General features: G+C 45.2%; 1 protein-coding gene and 1 long non-coding RNA gene across 3 annotated transcripts in view; one reads left to right on the top strand and one right to left on the bottom strand.

Moving 5' to 3' along the window:
- The window catches only part of LOC129386243 (uncharacterized), a 525736-nt gene that overhangs the window by 472045 nt on the left and 34351 nt on the right, over positions 1-19340 (bottom strand). The window lies entirely within an intron of this gene.
- LOC126536346 (guanylate cyclase soluble subunit beta-1-like) overlaps positions 1-19340 on the top strand; it is a 231263-nt gene that overhangs the window by 128860 nt on the left and 83063 nt on the right. Inside the window, exon 2 of the mRNA XM_050183277.2 lies at positions 576-649. Within this exon, the coding sequence (XP_050039234.1) occupies positions 576-649 (74 nt within the window). The remainder of the gene's footprint in view (positions 1-575; positions 650-19340) is intronic.

A 19340-nucleotide genomic window follows, 5' to 3' on the forward strand; every position in this document is an offset into this window, starting at 1 on the left:
CTCTCATAACCGTAACCTTACGCCCTTGAGCACGACGACTCAGCATAGAGCTTCTTTATTCTTCAAGCGTTTACCCTCGTTATGTCATTTGCCCTCTTCTGGTTATCCACCTTAAACCATTATTGTTAACCATGAAAACATGTACCGTATACTAAGCGCCGCACAGACACGGGGAATACGCAGGCTAGCAGTTGTCTACCGAAAGGGACACCGCGTACACTCGCTTGAAAGGGAGAAAGAAAAGGGAAAGAGAAGGGGAAGGCGAAAATGGGAAAAGCGAAAAGTGGAAACAACTGGTTATTACATCAGCCCACATGTCGGGATAAGAATGTGTATTGTATTTTACTTTGTCGCTTAAGGCGACAAACAAATAACCGCAACACGCAAATGTAGAAGGTACGTAAGTGTTTTTTTTCTAATTTAGGAGAAGTCACTTTAGCGCTAAGTACTTCCAACTGATCTTTGCTATGTTTAGTGCACATGTAAGCTATTGATAGCTGTCTTGTCCGACATGAATTGTTCGCTCCAGTGTAAAAGCAGAAAAAAGAAAAATTGTTTGTATTCTGTCTTTTCAGTATGGATTCGTTCACTGTGCCCTGGAAGACATGGTACGCACGAAGCATGGACTAGACGCCTGGGAGAAGATATTGTGAGTACAGTATTTCTGAAATTTTCAAAATAATGACAAACTTTATAGTCGCCAAACGTTGTACTCAACGATTGGCACCAATGCAGAGAGGTCCTTGACGCAAACCTTGCGGCGATTATACTGTTACCTCACGTATATATATATATATATATATATATATATATATATATATATATATATATATATATATATATATATAGTGCTCCACACTAGTATTTACGATGACGAAGACACCTGTAGTTTGAACACGACGACGACGACGATTAGAGGCTAGCGCAGGCCTCTTGACCAAGTGCGGCGTATTTGTTTGTAAATATATCTGTATATAGCTTCTCGTCTGCGTCTTCTTATGTAACATATTTGGTGGAGGTGGACGTTCTCTGTACCTCGTCACGGAGCTTCGCAGTGGAAGAGTGTGTCGAGCTTTCCGTCATGGTTCCCGGCGACGATCGCTCGACTCAACCGGCTCCGACACCTGCTACTTCGTCTGCGCCCTACTACGTAACAATGTATATATATATATATATATATATATATATATATATATATATATCCCTGGCTGACTCAGCTACCTTAAGACAGACATTAAAAATATGCCGGTGCACTCTAAGGCGACGCCTCCAAAGGCATGTTTCTGGAGTAGTCACTATGTTTTTTTTATTCTGCTTCATTGCATAATTAGTCAAGAATGATTAACCAACTTCTGAAGCAACGAAGTTAGGCAAAAAATTCCAATTAGAAAGTTGGAGAGTGCTTTGCAAAACGTCCGTCTAAACAGTTTCTAACTTTCTATCTATTAAGTATTAGCTCTTTTTCCATTACTGCAGATGCCCACGACATAAAAAAAATAAAATACCACGGGACATGCCCGCTTGCATGCGCGTCGTGATTGCAGCGCTCCCAAATGTTTTTCGTACAAATGAACATAGCATCTAGCCGGGGGTGCCCTGCACTGCTCAAGTATACCGACGGAGCGTGCGGCGAACAGCTACAGAAGGAATTTGAAAAAGCATGCCATGGTTATTACCCGCCAAACAATGGTGTGATGGGCATGCCTGAACGAGTTCTTTCTGTTTTTTTTTTTTTTTGTAGATAGTGAGCTAATCAACTTTATTTGTATATCAGATTCCTATTAACTCTATGTATATTGAGTGTTTGATGCAGGCACCACATGAACTATGACATTCGTGTGCTGCGGTTGTGGCGGCGTTTTAGTCGCACAGTGGATATTAACTTCAACGCGGGTGCATGCGAGTGACTTCTCCTTGCATATTTGGTTACCTTGTTTGCACCTACTCTTGCGCAGACTTATGATGTTTATGCGTTCGTGTGTGTATAAGCGCATTATTGAAGAAATTGGTAGTTAAAATTTTGTAGTTGTGTATCGGAATAGCCAGACCCAGGCTACCTTACTGTTTGTCTGCAGTTATTAAACAACGAACAGACGCCCGTGTGGCAAGCTAGGATCCAGAAAAGAAGCAGCCGCGCGTTTGTTGGCCATCTGTGAACGGCGTGCAAAGTGCAACGCCAATGGGTGCGAGCTTTAATAAACCCTACTTGCGCGGACAAATCTTCGTAAATGGTACAGTGGACTTGATACAACATAACGACAATTAAAGCGTGCAAACTAAGCATTACGGCTATTTTACTTAGGTCCGTATTCTTCGAATAATGCAGCACAATTGCCCAGCATGCCGTTTGACCCCTCCTGTGCTGGTCACCCAACAAACCGCGTTCAAATCGGCGTACGGCAAAGACGGACTCGCATTTCTGGATTGAAAATGTGCAGTGCAAGCACTTGTTCGCTTTTCATAGTTGCACAATGCGGTTCCTTGTGTTCACTGCATTGCCCGTAAATTCAATTTTACTCATCCTGAACTTCAAAATATTTTATTTTTTCGCTGATGCCACCATCGATTTTTCTATGGCTCTAAGCTCCAACCTATTTATTATTATTATTATTATTAATGCATTCATTCATTACAAAAATGAGTATAGACGTCGTCACCGCCTTCTTTTTCTCATTTGGCGTTTCGCATTACTTACCTCTATGCAGAAAATAAACTATTTTATATACAAGCCCTCTTGTGTGATCATCATTAAACTGAATACAGATATGATTACAGCTTACAATATTTAATAACGAAATTCGTCGGTTTTACGCGCCAAAACCACAATCTGATTATGAAGCACGCTGCAGTGGGGTACATCGGATTAATTTCGACCACCTGTTGTGCTTTAACGGGTACCTAAAGCTAAGTACACGAACGTTTTTTGCCGCCCCCCCTACACACAAGTATGCGGCCGCCGCGGCCGGTATCGAACCCGCGACCCCGAGTACCGCAGCGCCACGCCGTAGCCACTGGGCTAACTCGGTGGGCTCAGCTTACAACCACGCATTTCGCATGCTAGCTCTTTATAACGCCGAAGAGTAGAATGCTATACTGTATTTCCTGTTCGTGAAAGCTTCTTGCCATCGATTACTCCTCGGTATAATTGAAAGCCAGACACGAACAAGAACGAGAAACAGGAAAATTGTTTTCATTCGCAAGGTTTCCGAGTGAGAAGACCTTTAACAGGGGACAGGATTCTCCCAGATATTACAAAGAAGCGGTGTTTGTGACAGGCACGCGAACGGAGACCTAATCTTGGCAGAGAGGCAAGCACACGGCTTTTTTTTTTTTTTTCAGGTTACGTCGACATGTACTGAATCTACGTAGATGCCAGATACTAGGAATTAGATGCCGCTCCATCCTCCTTCGAGCAAACCAAATTAAAAATAGTGGGTGCAGAAGGCGGGACAAGGTAGTGGAGCTAGGGAGCTGAGCTTAAACTGAAGAATAATTGGAAAGGAATATTTTTCCTTGGAAATTGGAAAGGAGCAAGAAGATGGCATTTTTTGAAAGACAAGCCACTCACCAAGTAATCGCATCGTCGCGAGCAATTTTCTTTGAACAAGGGTGAGAAGGTTGTACCGCTTGCTGACATAAAGAGGAAAAAACCGCAAGAACATTGACAAATCCATGTCTCAATCTAGAGAGGTTGGTTATTCCTAGATTTTCTCTCGCAGTTCGGGATGTACTGCACAGGCGAACGTGCCGTGTAATCCAGTTATGCTAAGCCACTTTGGATGAAGTGAGAGGTCTGCAATACTGGAGTTTTATTGCAAGCGAACTCACTAGAAACATGGCATTAGTCACTGAGACAACGTCAGTACCGAATGACAGGCGTGCGAACAAGAGTGAGCAAATATTGCTGCCTTAGGTGGTACTAATTAACGTTGTTAATAAGTGAAGGCGAATGCAAGGGTCGGGAGTATATGGAAAATGGAAACATCAGGGGCCCAATTTGAACAGCTTGATGTTCGTGAGTTCTCTTGATATTGGCTGCTGGCCCTTGGTAATAATGTTTCAAGCATTACTATCAGCTACAATTAACCCTGACAAGCAGCTACGGCGTCAAACTTTCTTTTCTCAACATAGGGCCCAGCTCTTTATGGTAGTTCAGGTGGGAAATTTACGCAAGCCGGGGCATGCTCATCGCACTGATATTTTGCGTACCGGCATTGTTTTGTACTGTCAATTTGGTATATCGACCACCACTCCGCTCACCCACATTACATATTTGCTTCAAACATGCATATGATCATCCGCGTAGATACGCTGCCCATACATCACAGCACGCCTGTTAGTACCACTGCTCTTCATTGCTTGAAAAGTACAAAGGAACTCATTGGAATGGATGGTTTGGCTTGTTGGTATTGCATTGTTAAAACAAAAAGGGCGAAAAAACAGGCAATGAGACAGAGCTGAACACCACACGCTTTATTGTTTAGCTGTGGTGCGGTGTTCAGGAATCAGCTCCGTCACTGTCTGGTTTATTTCGTGCTCAAAGCTTTATCAAAAAAAAAAAAAAAAATCTCACTGCTACCGTCTAAAGCACCAAGGTCGACCGCTCTGGTGGGCCACTGAAACTAGTGAACAATTTTGTGGCGTAAAATCGGCGGACTGGCAGTGTCTCTGGTGTTTCATTTTAACATATAATAAATTTTTTAACATTTTAATAGCATTTTATGAGCATTAACACTTTAACAGATATTATAAATTAAGGTCGCTGTTTTTTGCTTCGTGCTTACTTTTTTTCAGTTTCCTAGAAAGCGTTCAAATCAATCACAGCCACCGTGTTCCTCTACCGCATAGGTTAAGTGTTACGCAGCCGATTTTCCGGTCTAAATTCCGCAGCAGGTGTTCATCTGAGCTGAACGTGGCAGGCTTTGCCATCGATAGCAAACACCATATTAAATACCAATTTATAACGCCGGGAACCACTGGGACCTCTGTGAAATAATTTAAGTGCTCAGTATGTGCGAGAAACCTTTGAGCTGAGTGCGCGAACGCTCTTGGAGAGCTCCGGTATATACCTGGATATCCTGGATATCCGTTATATAGCTTTCCCTGATTAAGACAGCAAGTATGTTACGGTTGCGCGGCTGTAAGCAGTAATATATATATATATATATATATATATATATATATATATATATATATATATATATATACATATATATATATATATAAGGTTTATCCAAATTCAATTTTTAAGTCAGTCCAAACAAAGAAATGACTATTTTGAAACGTGTGCTTCCTGCGCAAATATAGGTCGAAATTATCACACATGCGGAGACCCTATGCACCGTTTTATTTTAGTATATACAAAGCAGGCGAGTTTCCTCTTCTCTGCGCCCACTCCACCAAATAGAAGTCCGGCGCGATTGCGCGAATAATAATATCACAAAGAGGACAGCGGCCATTTGCCAGCAGTAGAGCATTGGCCTCTTTCGCAATGCGACAGAGACGGTTAGTACCTTGCTGGTGCCAAAGGTGTGTGTGTAATAGACGCTTGCAAAGGGGCTGGTGCTGAGGGTACAGGAAAGCAGAAATCTAGCAGAACTGAAACGCAATTACGGAAACTGAAAAAAAAAAAATATATATATATATATATATATATATATATATATATATATATATATATATATATATATATATATATATATATGCTGGGTGAAACACCACAGACAGACACGGAACTAAGAAGCAGCGTCAGAACCACGGAAACAAAAAGAAAAAAACGGCAAGAGTCAGTCGGGCTGTTTGGCTGGCCTGAAAAACTAACATGTCCGGAAGAGGCACCGAGAACAGGCGATAAGGAAAGCGAGAAGCAAAGCTATTTCTAGGGGCACCATACCAGCTTCTGCGCTACTGTTAAAGATAAAATGTGCCTTACGCAACGCTAGCCGAGGACCCTTTATCGAAAAGTGGCCCAAGCGCAGAGGGTTTGAGTGCTAGTTCTTGCCCCCAATCAATGAAATGGGAAACGTGGCTTCAAATTGTCGGAACTATTTCGGGAACTCGTCTCCGGCAGTGCCTGAAGCGGTTGACGTCGTCGACGTTTAAGGAGACGCTGCCGAATGTAGCTGGCCGTCGTCGTCGTCGTCGTCATCATCATCATTATCATCATATCATCATCATCATTATCCGCCATCATAGAACGCGGAATAGGGAAAGCTTAGGTCAACTCGAGACGTTGGGTCATCTACGGGTTTAGTGTGAGTGTAGTGTGGCATGCGGGATGAGAGGTGCGAGAGTTTAAAAAGAAAGTGCACGCACGCGAAATGCACGCAACTATTCGCAAACCCAGTTCGCATACGCTTCAGAATGGTTCATTCTCTCAACTTTATATTCCCCTCTTCCTTCTCCCAGTTTAGGTTAGCCAACCAGCTACATTTCTGGTCAACATCCCAGCCTTCTCCCTTTCTTTCCTCCCCCTCGTGCAGAAACAGCCAACCTTATTCCCGTACCCTGTCCTGTCCATCGAGTGACATTCAGTAACGCACACTTGGCAGTTTTACCAATGGTACGAACGGCAACGTAGGTTGCACGCTTAAGCACGAGACAAACGTGAAAAGAAAACGAATCTTCAACACTTCTCCGAAAGTGGTGCATATGGTACAAAATAATGCTTTTGGATCAATATTCTGCTTCTATTCCGAGATGAAAACTAGAATAATAGAAAGAGTATCGCGGGTTGGAACGTCACCTTCGTTCCTCCGGCAGTTTACTACAGAGTACATAATATACCGAACTACTAGGCAATATCAACAGCCAGCGTGAAATTCTGATGACATACAGAAGAGAACAGAATGCAGAATAGGTGCGACGCTCCTAACGATCGTCTATCGATATCGAAGGCAGATTGAGAAGCACTCCATGCCACTGAGCCACAGAAAGATTGACAGCAGTAGATGACAGCATCAGGGCCTTAGCCGAGGTTTTCAAAGAGAGCATAGACCTTGACGCGACTAGGGTAAGGAACACGGAGGGAAGCCGCGGAGAGAAGACGCTGGTTAACCGTTGCCTATCATTGTCTCTCGCGTTCCAGAGCGACTGGCATCGTTTTGCTGGCTGTTCCCCGCGTAGCTGACTGACGGGTCCGTGTAGGCTTTGGCGCGAGTGCATTAACCAGGAGACGCTGCGATTTGTACATTGCCGCGACAACCGGCAGCGTACTGGCAGCGTTCGGGTGACCGGAGAGCTTTCTCGATATTAGCATAAAGTGATATGCAGGCGCAGACCCCCAGTGAGAAAGGAAAGGGAAATGTATAGAATAAATGAGGCAGCGCCGCGCTCTGGCAAGACACTGCAGGACACTGGGGTAAAGGGAACACACTTTGGCATACGCCAAAGAGGGTGAAGGCGAAAGCCTGCGCACTCGAGAGGTATTTATTAAATTACTTGACATTATCATTCGAATGCGTTGTTACTTCTTATCCCTTTTCTCCCACCAGACGTAGTGGGTTCGAGTGCCTTAACTGACGCTTCCTTAATTACCCGTGTCTTAATTAACTTCGCCCTAATTATCACCAAACGCCGTGAGTTTGACTACAAACAAAGGCCGAGAGTGCGACTCCCACCAAAAGTCACGCGTTAGAGTGCCTTAACTCTATATAAACAGTGCCTTAATTAACTTGGACTTAACACTAAAGGTAGTTGGTTCGACTCCCGCATAAGCTCGAGGGGTTCGACTCCCACCGAAGGTCGTTGGTTCTAGTGCCTGAATTAGCTTTATCTTAATGAACTTCGATTTTCTTCTTTCTTTTTTGTTTCTCTTTCTTTTTTTATGATGAGCGGCGTCAGAGCCAGCTATGGAAGACGACGACGACGAACGGGCGAGCAGTGGTACGAGCGCGTCTCTGCGTGAGCCGAGCTCACGTAACTTGCTGTACCGCAGGCCGCGTTTTCGAGGCCACCGTCTGATGACACATTTTTTAAAGTTTTCCCCTATAACAAAGGAAAATGCCCAGGCGGTAGATGTCCAGTTCGGGCCGGGAGAAAACGAGCGGAGACTGTCACGGGAAGGGGCAACGCGCTAGCGCTCCACATGGCGGGCGTCCGCCCCGAAAAACAGGCGAATAAATCGGCGTTGGCATCCTCCGTGGCACGCTGCTACAGCAGGATTCTCCAGTGGCGAGTCAAACGAAATGTCGGATTTCCCCGAAAGACGTCTCACAAAAAAAATAAAAGAAAAAGAAGACGGCTGTAGTTTCAGATTTGAAAGAAGCAAGTGGACAAGGAAAACAAGAAACTTGCGAGAACAAACGACAGCAACAGCAACAAAAACATCGGCAACGAAGAAAGGGGGGCAGAAAAGGCCTAAGCCAACGAGGAATATAAATGAGCTAAGGAACTGTGCAGGCATGTTCGTGGGGACGAGACGAGGCAACTGTCAGAGTGCACAACGAACGGTCGTTTCACCCGTATCTCGTTGCGCGAATGCGAATCGAAAGAAAACGAAAACTGCATTGGCTAGAAAGACACAACAAAAAGTAACAAACGTGAAATTCGGCTCTAAGGCTGTAGAAGCTCGAAGCAAAGTCGTTGCCTTAAACACTGAGCCCGTGTTCTCGCGCGCAAAAGTAAGGGCTGGCCGGTCCCGCTGTAGAAAATGCAGTTCAGCTTCGGTGACAGCGGAGACGAGTACCTTTGTTCTCGTCGACAGAGCATTTGCGACAGCATATATAGTAGTGATGCAGGTTGGCAACGACGAGGTGCGTTACTGAGAAAGAAAACGGATTGCATGGGGGAAAGAAGCTAATAGGGGCTTAGGTTCTGGTGTAGCGAAGTCCAGTGAAAAGGGAGCGTAACTGTGGCACTGTATGGAGGGGCATGATTGTATAGCACTTGCTTTGCTCCTATGGAGCCGTCGCTCTCTCTCGCGCGTGGCGCGTCGATTTTACTGAGGCTCGTTTATTTTATTCTAAGAAGCACGATTATGTATTTTGAGAACTTCAAAGAACTCCGCGTAACGCCACCCCCTCCCCTTTTATTTCTTAGCTCTTCTTCAGGGAACCGTGCTATATACGAGAACTATAGAAACGATTGGACCAGCGCGAGGGACGTCAGATACATGAGGCATCCGTATGAAAATAACGCATGCTGTGCTGACAGAAGTTCAGGTGCAACTACTACCAGTGCAGTGTAACGTTACGGAGTGACTTCCAGCACATATTAGGCGCGTTTCCTAGAAATATGTGCGGAAGCCTGGTCTAGTTCGTAATCCATGCTGTTCCAAACATTATGCCTAACGAAAAAGTAAAATACAAACAAACGAATGGCAAGGAGGTCAGCCAGATAAAGCATCGGTAGGCTATCCCGCGCGGCGACAAAGAAAAGAGGAACTTAAAGAGATAACAAGAGAGAAAGATTAGTATAGAAACGAAATCGCCGCACAAGTCACCATGACAGTGTAGTAGAAGTCGCACGGCCCGTGTAGGACGCAAGATGCGAACTAACGCTCCAGCTGCCTTGAGCACGTGCGTCCGTTGTGACCACTTCCCTCAAATATTTGGTCCTGGAAATCTGTTCAGTATCTACTAACGTGGCACACAGCGTGAACGAGACAGAAATAGAACAAATCATGTTCGCAGAATAGACGGCAAGTGCGTACGTGCGTTTCTTGCTCCGCCTGCGTTTCGTTCGTGCTATTGTTTACAAGAGCACAAATACATGCGTAGAGCCGGCTTGTTCAAGTGTTCCGTTCACGTGCCCAAACGTCCGCGGGTAGTAACAGCCTCACGTGCGTCGAATAACGTAACATTAACAAAGCTCTAATACAATGAAGCGTCTTTTACACGAACACACCGTGCACCTCCACATGTACGTGTACCGTAGATTCGAATCCCGCTTCTTACGTACGGCCGTTTACTGCGAGAGTTTTCGCAGTCACATATATATGACAAATGCTATGGCACCATTAAACCCATTACATTTAAAGCGTAAATTTCCGCTTCAATGGATATCGTCATACAAAAATGCGTTGAGGACAAGAAAAGTTATGTAGAAAAAAGTTAGCAAACAAGAAAAACAACGCTTCACTGTGCCTTAAGGATTTCTTCATTGCGCAATTTTGCTGCAGTTGCAAAATTGATATGTAGAAGATCAATCAAATCGACTGGTATATAATCAATAAATACATGTTGCAACAAAGAAAAAAGACAGACGCAAGTTGGACACTGAGTTGAAGAAAGCAAAGCATTCTGGTGATTTTTGGCTCTTTTGGTGCACTACTTTAGGACCACAGCACAAGAGGCAGTCAGCCCCTTTAACAAAAGCGAAAAGTGAACAACACGAACGCCCGTCCCCTTCTCGATGCGTCACACGAGCTTTTCGAGTGAGACAGAAAATCACAGAACAAATTGCGCTCCTTCGGTATTGATTTTTTTTATCATTAAATCCTGGCGAACGTGAGAAAGACGCTCCCCTTTTTTCCGCGGGACACCTCTTCCAGAAGAAGCAAATATCAATGAAACTACGTAGCTGCTAAAGGGTAGACATGGACGCTGTCTGACGGGAAGCCAAAAGTGAGCGCGTTGTGTTTTTATTCTTTTTATGTTTTTTTTTTTTCGCCCTCCTAGGTCTAGTCTTGAGAACCAAGAGAGCGCCGCTCTTCTCATTGATCGAAGCGGATGACGACGTTGGCAGAAAATAATAGGTTTCGACCGAGATCTCAGGCGGGTGCTAATAGATGTTCGCGTCAAGCAGTTCACTGACCTGAAAAAAAAATACATAACGGAATAAAAAATAGAGGCAGCGAATTGCGGGAAACCGTGAGTGCGGGAAGAAAGGCGCACTGCCGTCACAAGAATATCGTACTTATTACACACGAGAGAGTGAGGCTTTCATCGCGCGCTACCTTTACAAAATTTACACCATAAGTGCCAGTGTGTTTCTGTTGTGTGTTCCTATGGTGCGTTTCTGTTTCTATATGCGTTCTGTGGAGAGTAAATTGATTGTCATCTATTATTTTTGCAAGGGTACGGGCGTGCTGGAGCACGGATTTTTATTACGGCGTGCGAAATATTGCAATCGTATTTGTCGGGGACATCTCCGCAAGGTTGAAGTGTAGTATTTAATTGATGTTGCGAAGTGAAGTAAGTACAATGATGAGGAGAAGTGATGCAATTCGCCGTCATATGCAGAGTAGTCATTTGCATATAATAAAATAAGACGGCACAGAAACAGATATATAGAAGGCCCCACGTAGCCCGCGATTATGAATTTTAAGGTAGTCTTCTAACATACCCGAGTTTAAAAAGTTGAAAAAAGAGGGATAGCAGATTTCACCTTGTTGACAACTCCACGAAAGATAACGCCAAAGGTATCGTTAAAACTCGACGCCCACAAGAAAGAAATTGTCTTGTGACGCGACTATATGTTGTATTATTCAGACCTCTTCTTGCTTGACATTCGTTGTCTCAGATTCGAAGATTTATATATTGTGAAAATAAGATTGTCGGAATTTGTAAAAGAAGCTTCTGATTATACTTCATATACGAACGGTAAATGAAAGCATCTTTAGGCGAGCCATTGATATTCTTATGAGTAAAACCCAGTTGAATACCATAAATCAGTTTCTTATTCTACCACCAATTAAATCACTGATCTCGGGCGATTGAGCTCTAGTGAAATATATCACTAAATTTGTTTGGTCATGCGCAAAATTAAATTTAGACATCTCTATGCAAGCAGTTTAAGCAGTGCTCTCAAAATTTTGTTAAAGAAAAGATAGCAGGAGTTCTGCCAACTACATTAAAATAACGAAGCAAGCGTCCATGGATACATTGCTTGCTGCTAGGTAAAATTCAACATTCACGAGCGATGACTTTCTTGCGCATCTCCCTTCCCATTCCCACACCCGCGTTTGTATAGCATTTAATTCCCAACTTCACTAAAACTTCGCTCCGCACTGATTCCGACGTGTGTGTTTGATCCGCAACGTGTGTGTTGGCTTTTCAATGACTCTAGCGAACAAGAAGACTGACGAGTTACGACCGATACCGAGGTATTCGGCAATGAGAGTTTGAAAACCCTGAATGCTAATTTTTCTTGCCCCCCTGGTGCGGTAAGGGGAAGGCAGAACAACCAGTAAAGCGGACGCGAAGAGCCAGCAATGTTGAAGTGAATTCGCATATCTGGCAGACACCCATTCCATGAATTAATCCTTCTACGTTGCACTTATTCGACCCAACAACCGCCCACCTGCTTGCCCCATGGAGTTATACATGACTTTTGGGTTAATACTTTTATATTATTTTACGGTAAGCTGTTTCACTGCTACGCGTATGCCTACCCAAATAGCAAGACGCCGCTCACCAAAGGAAACAAGTTTGTGTACTCCAGCGAAAGAATATTATCACTCTGCAATTCTACGGGCCGAGTAGCGTGAATATAGAGCCGTCACACGATGTCTGCCGTTTTGCAGCGGCGGCGGCTTTACGAAAGTTAAAATATTTTTTTTTTAAATAATAATGTAGCGCATACAGACAACGACACATGTTCGCACATGAACACAGACACACGTGTCTATGTGTTTACGTGCCTTGTTGTGTCCTCGTCTGTATACGCTGCATTCCAAGAAGCCATAACAACAGGCATGTATTGAAACACTATCAGGGGGCGAAGAGGGCTCTGAAAGTGCTGAGACACTGTTATATCGCGGCAGCCAACACTGCTAGGGTAGTGATGTGGGTGAGTGGGTGATTCATGCTTGTAATGCGTAAGAATTATAGGGCTACTTCCCTCGGACATCTGTCCGTCCGTCCGTGCGTCTATATATATATATATATATAGATATATATATATATATATATACACGCACTTACAAGTCCCCCTAGATAGTTTCTGCAGTCACCTTTATCGACGTGTACTGCAAAGAGATCCGATAGTTACATCACATCTCGTGTGCTCTCTGCGTATCACGTGCTTCCCATGATACAAATGACGGAATTTACCACGTGTAGAACCAATTCTTCTTCTTCTTCTGTGCGTGCGTGCGTGTGCGCGTGTATGCGTGTGAGAATGAGCGCTCTGTTCACGTGCCATTCCTTTGGGCACTTTTTGTCGTCTTTTTGTGCGCTGTATGTGGAGGAAACTGCCTCATTCTGATAGGCATGCATCGAAACGCACGCATCCCTTCACTGAAGCTTGCCAACCGAAGCTCGCGGCACAAGCCACTGTATTGCGTGACTATAAATTGAGCCTCCGCAGCTGTCCCTTGCTTCCATATACGCTGGTCGTCATTGATCTGTCCGCCGGGTATACCAGATCTGGCGCACTCGGTCGCAGGACGGGCGATCCTAACCCGCGACAGGGACCGCTTCTCCTATCCATTTTCTTCATCGGCCCCTAATCCCTGGCGTGCCCGGACCTATTTAGTCGTGTCGGCAGAGCGCCGCTAGCTGTCTTCGCTTGGTGTCAGCGCCGACACGATTTGATCAGGGAGACGCTAATGAAGTCACGCCAAGCAGAGATCGGGTCCCGCCTGAAGCACAATCCGCGGCGCAAGGCTTGTGCGAAGTGCCGAAGCGACGTGCAAATTGAGCTGAACTATTCATGACGGGTGATGACTAAGCACGACGGCGTATAGTGCAATACTCGCGACCGCTTGAAATAGATGTATTCACGAACTTGGTGCCTCCACATTGAGTGTGAAGAGAGAGAGAAAGAAAGCAGCCACAGAAAAGGTAATGAAGTCGACCATACAGACAAGCTTTCGATTTGCTACCCTACACTGGGTGTAAGGGACACGAGAAATACAAAGAGGGAAGGAGGGAGCGTGAACACGGCGCGCGCGCAGTAGGACGCACAGCAGAACTGCAATCACTCACTGCAGTCGGTGTTCTTCATACATTGCAGTCGCACACGAATAGCTTCCGGCGCCAGTGATGGATGTGGGGAGGATCTACGGAAATATTGTCTCAGGAGATGTTGTAGAGTTCAGTCTGTTTTGTGTCGTCATAGAGACATGCCCTAGACGTCGTATTCTGGGCAGGGGCACAACAAGTGAGCCTTCAGACACGGAGAGCGAATATGCGAAAAACGCGATTTAAAGTGCCTGTCTGTCTTTCAGCCCCAAGGAAAAGTCAGCACTTGGTTCAATTTCAATCACATTAAATCAGAGCTTACTTCAAAGTATGCGCGTTAGTTCTTTTCCTCTCTTTCTATTAGGCTACTATTAACTTTCCTGTTTTGTTTGTTTTTTGTTGTTGATGCTGTTTTTGCGTTTACAGGCTGTGTTATTCATCATATCGCAACTTCGAGCCCAACAACCACCTTTCTGACCTTTGGCTGCACAGATAGGCTGGAATTCCATTTTTCTCGAGCAGTAGTACATTAAAAAATTGCGGCAGAACCCATCTCACGATGACTGTCGACGGTAATGCGTTAGCACTGCATCTATATTGCGACACAACGAATTGCCATCGTCGAAACGTGGTATGTATGAGGCCTGTATACTGCAGCGGGACTCTTCTTTCGCACTTTTCTAAGAACGCACGGCGCCATCTAGCGCCGTCGCCGCGAAGCCTGTTCGTGGCCTAGCGCACCGCAAGCAGATGCCACCAGAAGGATTAACGCTTTGCTGTCCTTTGCGAAAGAGGCAGACATCCTTCCTTTCACCTGATCCCTTACCCCTATCTTAGGCCACGGGCCATCCCTTCTAATGAAGGTTTCAATCAATCAATCAATCAATCAATCAATCAATCAATCAATCAATCAATCAATCAATCAAATGCATGGCGCGCCGGTGCCTGCGACCGCTGAGAATGGTTCAGTCACTTGCCGCATATTAAGAGGCATATACTCAGTAGCCCAAGTCGACAAGACAGACGTTCATTGAAGAGCGACACAGACACGGTGCATATGTGGAGCGGCCTGCTAATGGGTCGGATGGCTGCCCTTAAGGAATCCCTGTGACGTGGGCTCGATTCCGTTCAGCATAGGTGAAATTTAAGGGATTCTTTTTGTCATTGTAGAGCGGCACATTCCCAGATGCACATAGCCAAATTACCCACGTCGGCACTAAAGAGCTTCATTGCAGACGAGCTCAGACCAATGACACATACCCAGTACTCCAAGTCGGAGTAAAAGAGTTCCTTCGAACAGCGCTACCTGCCCAGTCCCGCGTCTTCAGTGACTGAAGTTGGCGTGAAAGAGGTTCGTTGAACAGCAGCACCCATGTGCACGTTGACACATGCTCCGTCACCCAAGTTAGGTAGACAGAAGCCTGGAGCGTTCACGAAGCATACTGCTGAGGCAAACTGCATTTCGGGACACCGTAGCCACTTTGAGTACAACCTACTCTCCTAAATTTGTTCTTTGTGTATAATAATCAACACATACAACAGCCTTTCTTTAGCTAATTTATTCCGGGCGAACGTGTTGTGCCCGTCCATTGAAGAAGCTCGACAGTAACAAAATAAAAAAATACTCTCGTGCTTCCCTTCTTCAAACGTCGTCGTCTTCTCAGTCACCTCCTGTCGCATGCCCGTCATTTGATTCTCGAACATGAGCCGCTGGTCTCTCAGCACCCGGTGTGGTGGCACGCGCGACCCAGCTTTGTTTTGTCGTGCCTTGCTTGACTCTTGTAGTGTGCCAGCCCCTTGGAACACGCGATGCTGCGGGATGGCGGACTGCCTGTGGCAATACGCTAATCGCACATTATGTAACACCGCGTGACTGAGTGTTCAGTGTTACAAAGCGAAGTGTAAAGAAGTGTCTTTCAAGACTTCCGTCTATGTATTACTAGGACTATATATACTTGGGTAGTTAGTTTCTAACTTCGCGCGCCTGCACAGAATTTGTCAAAACAGAGCGGAGCCTCCTATACTGCTTGTATGTAACAAAACTAGCACGCGACCATCTGGGCAGGGTGTTCGAGATCATCGCCTCCGATTTATCTCGTTATCTTCAGATACGCCACACTGCTTCTCGCGAATTCACTGCCCTGTGGGATCTTATTGTAAGTGACAGACGACTGAGCACCCTCGGTAATTTTTGTCATGGAAATGAAACGTCATGAACCTTTGTTCTTTACTTATATCACCTAGCAAATGCACCTCGTAAGCGCATTTTATCTATAGCTATGTCCTCGCAACGTTGTAGTGTCGCGGGTCGACACCATATCTTGTTGAAAGACCAAGGGCGCATAGCTTGCGGTTGTCGGGGCGCCACGCAATGGCACTATATTCAGTAGCTGCCTTTCCCTGCCTTGCAACACACGGGCGATCGATGCAAATGAATGCCACGTCGCGAGAGCTTTGTTCGCATGTCGGATGACAGTGGCGAACGCCGCCTCTTATCGCAGCGGCACAAAGGAGGACATAACAGTGGCGCCGGCCACATGCACGTGCGTTTGCATAATAATGTAGATAACGGAGACCACCGCCTCGTACTTGAGTATATCGATGGTCGGAGCACTGACAGATATTGACGTAACAGGGAATGCAGCATGCTGCAAGATATTCTGGTCCACTGAACCTTTCGTGGGCGTGGGATCACAATTGTGGATTAAGGATTATTTACTTGTATAAGCTGAAAATATTTGGCCTAAGCATGCGCCCCCGTCTTTTAGAAACGTATATTTAATGTTGTGTTTGTGGCCAAGATGTAATCTACGAATAAAAGAAGACTTATAGAGTCACTGCTTACATAGTGCTTGATTTGGTTGAACCAGGCAGTTTCCTATAGCATACACCGGGTGGGATAAGTAAGAAGCACTGTTCGGCTGTATACAAAGTGTTCGAACTATACTGATCCGTTTTGGTGTAATTGCATAACGATGGGAATGTTTTGAGTCGTACTCGGAGAGCTAAGTCAGCGGCGTGCAAGCCGAGAATAAGCGAGGCTGTTCCGTAAGGCGCTTACTTGCTGGTAACTTCCTTCTCAGTCGACTGTTTGAGTGATGTGGTGGAACGTCGCAAAGTTTCATGAGTATTATACGAGAGATATCGTATTGGAGGGCTCCGTACTAGTGTGTACCACGTGGGATTTTTTTAACATGGAGCAAAAGCTTAGTACTGTCGTTACGTGCGCTAAAAAAATTCTTGTCAATAAACTTACTCATTGCAAACTGTCGCATCGTCGATGTTGATTGGCCAGCCTTTCCTGTAAGCTGACACTATCATCGATGTCCATCTGCTGAACCTTTACTGTTAGCTGAAAGAACTAGTTGCTTTTGTTGCTTCATCATCATCATCATCAGCCTAGTTACGCCCACTGCAGGGCAAAGGCCTCTCCCATACTTCTCCAACTGCCCCGGTCATGTACTAATTGTGGCCATGTTGTCCCTGCAAACGTCTTAATGTCATCTGCCCACCTAACTTTCTGCCGCCCCCTGCTACGCTTCCCTTCTCTTGGAATCCAGTCCGTAGCTCTTAGTGACCATCGGTTATCTTCCCTCCTCATTACATGTCCGGCCCATGCCCATTTCTTTTTCTTGATTTCAACTAAGATGTCGTTTACCCGCGTTTGTTGCCTCACCCAATCTGCTCTTTTCTTATCCCTTAACGTTACACCCATCATTCTTCTTTCCATAGCTCGTTGCGTCGTTCTCAATTTCAGCAGAACCCTTTTCGTAAGCCTCCAGGTTTCTGCCCCATATGTGAGTACTGGTAACACACAGCTGTTGTACACTTTCCTTTTGAGGGATAGTGGCAACCTACTGTTCATGATTTGAGAATGCCTGCCAAACGCACCCCAACCCATTCTTATTCTTCTGGTTATTTCAGTCTCATGATCCGGATCCGTGGTCACTACCTGCCCTAAGTAGATGTATTCCCTTACCACTTCCAGTGTTTCGCTACCTATCGTAAACTGCTGTTCTCTTCCGAGACTGTTAAACAGTACTTTAGTTTTCTGCAGATTAATTTTCAGACCCACCCTTCTGCTTTGCCTCTCCAGGTCAGTGAGCATGCATTGCAATTGGTCTCCTGAGTTACTAAGCAAGGCAATATCATCAGCGAATCGCAAGTTGCTAAGGTATTCTCCATCAACTTTTATCCCCAATTCTTCCCACTCCAGGCCTCTGAATACCTCCTGTAAACATGCTGTGAATAGCATTGGAGATATCGTATCTCCCTGTCTGACGCCTTTCTTTATAGGGATTTTGTTGCTTTCTTTGTGGAGGACTACGGTGGCTATGGAGCCGCTATAGATATCTTCCAGTATTTTTACATATGGCTCATCTACACCCTGATTCCGTAATGCCTCCATGACTGCTGAGGTTTCGACTGAATCAAACGCTTTCTCGTAATCAATGAAAGCTATATATAAGGGTTGGTTATATTGCTTAATAACTGCGAAATTATGGTAAGTTTGGTCAGGGAATAACCTATACCGAAATTGTAAGGTAAAATAAATCAAGAAGAATGCGGTTTTGTGTTTGCTGTAACCAATACTTAAAGAAAAAGAAATAGAACAAACCACAGAAGGCAGAAAGCACCGAAAGCCGATACATACTTTTATTACTTGTTTTATCATTGACATATCCTAACTCGAAGCTGCCGAGGTCTTGCGTCAAGCTACTTGCGTCAAGGTACACTGGATTCAAGGCCATTCAGCGAACCCTCACAACATTGCTGCTGACCAGCAGGCACACTGCCCTCCTAATCTTGATCCTCCACCTATTCCCCTCCCACCCCAACCACGTAACTCGCTCCCAGCCCGTAAAAATGTTCTCCGGCAGGACACACGCGCTCTTATCCCACCATGTGTCTGCTCCCTCCCCCTTCACCTTACTAGGGCGGAGGAAGTTGTGCTTAGGAGGCTTCGGGCCGGGGTGGCCCTTACACCGGCTGTTGTCTCAAGGTGGAACTGGTTGCATTTACCACTGGGTGCTACGTGTCCATACTGCTCCGTTCCTGTGGTGGAAGCAGATGCATACCACCTAATATGGACATGTATGGGTTTACAATCGGAACGCTCGCGTCTCCTACTGCAAGCCGGCCTCCGCTACAGTGTGACAACCAGCTATGACCGCTGGATACATGACAACAGATTCCACAAAACACTGCTTCAATTCATACACAACACAGGCCTCACAGCACACATATAATACACATATACGCTCCAAGAATTATGCCTTAAGGGCAACCCTTTATCGCAAAAAAAAGAAAAAAAAAGGTCTTTCTTTGTGGCAATATAAGGGCAGAGAACTTGAGCCGGCTGTGCGTTTACTTTTTTGAGGTCCTTTTGGGGACGTTTTCCTGCAGCGAATTACAAAACCACGCCAATACATAGGCGCACTATGGGTAGCTTATATCACAAGAACGGACATTTTGGGCAAGTTGTTTAGGCTT

Source organism: Dermacentor andersoni, chromosome 4, assembly GCF_023375885.2.
Source record: "Dermacentor andersoni chromosome 4, qqDerAnde1_hic_scaffold, whole genome shotgun sequence".
NCBI classification, from domain to species: Eukaryota; Metazoa; Arthropoda; class Arachnida; order Ixodida; family Ixodidae; genus Dermacentor; species Dermacentor andersoni.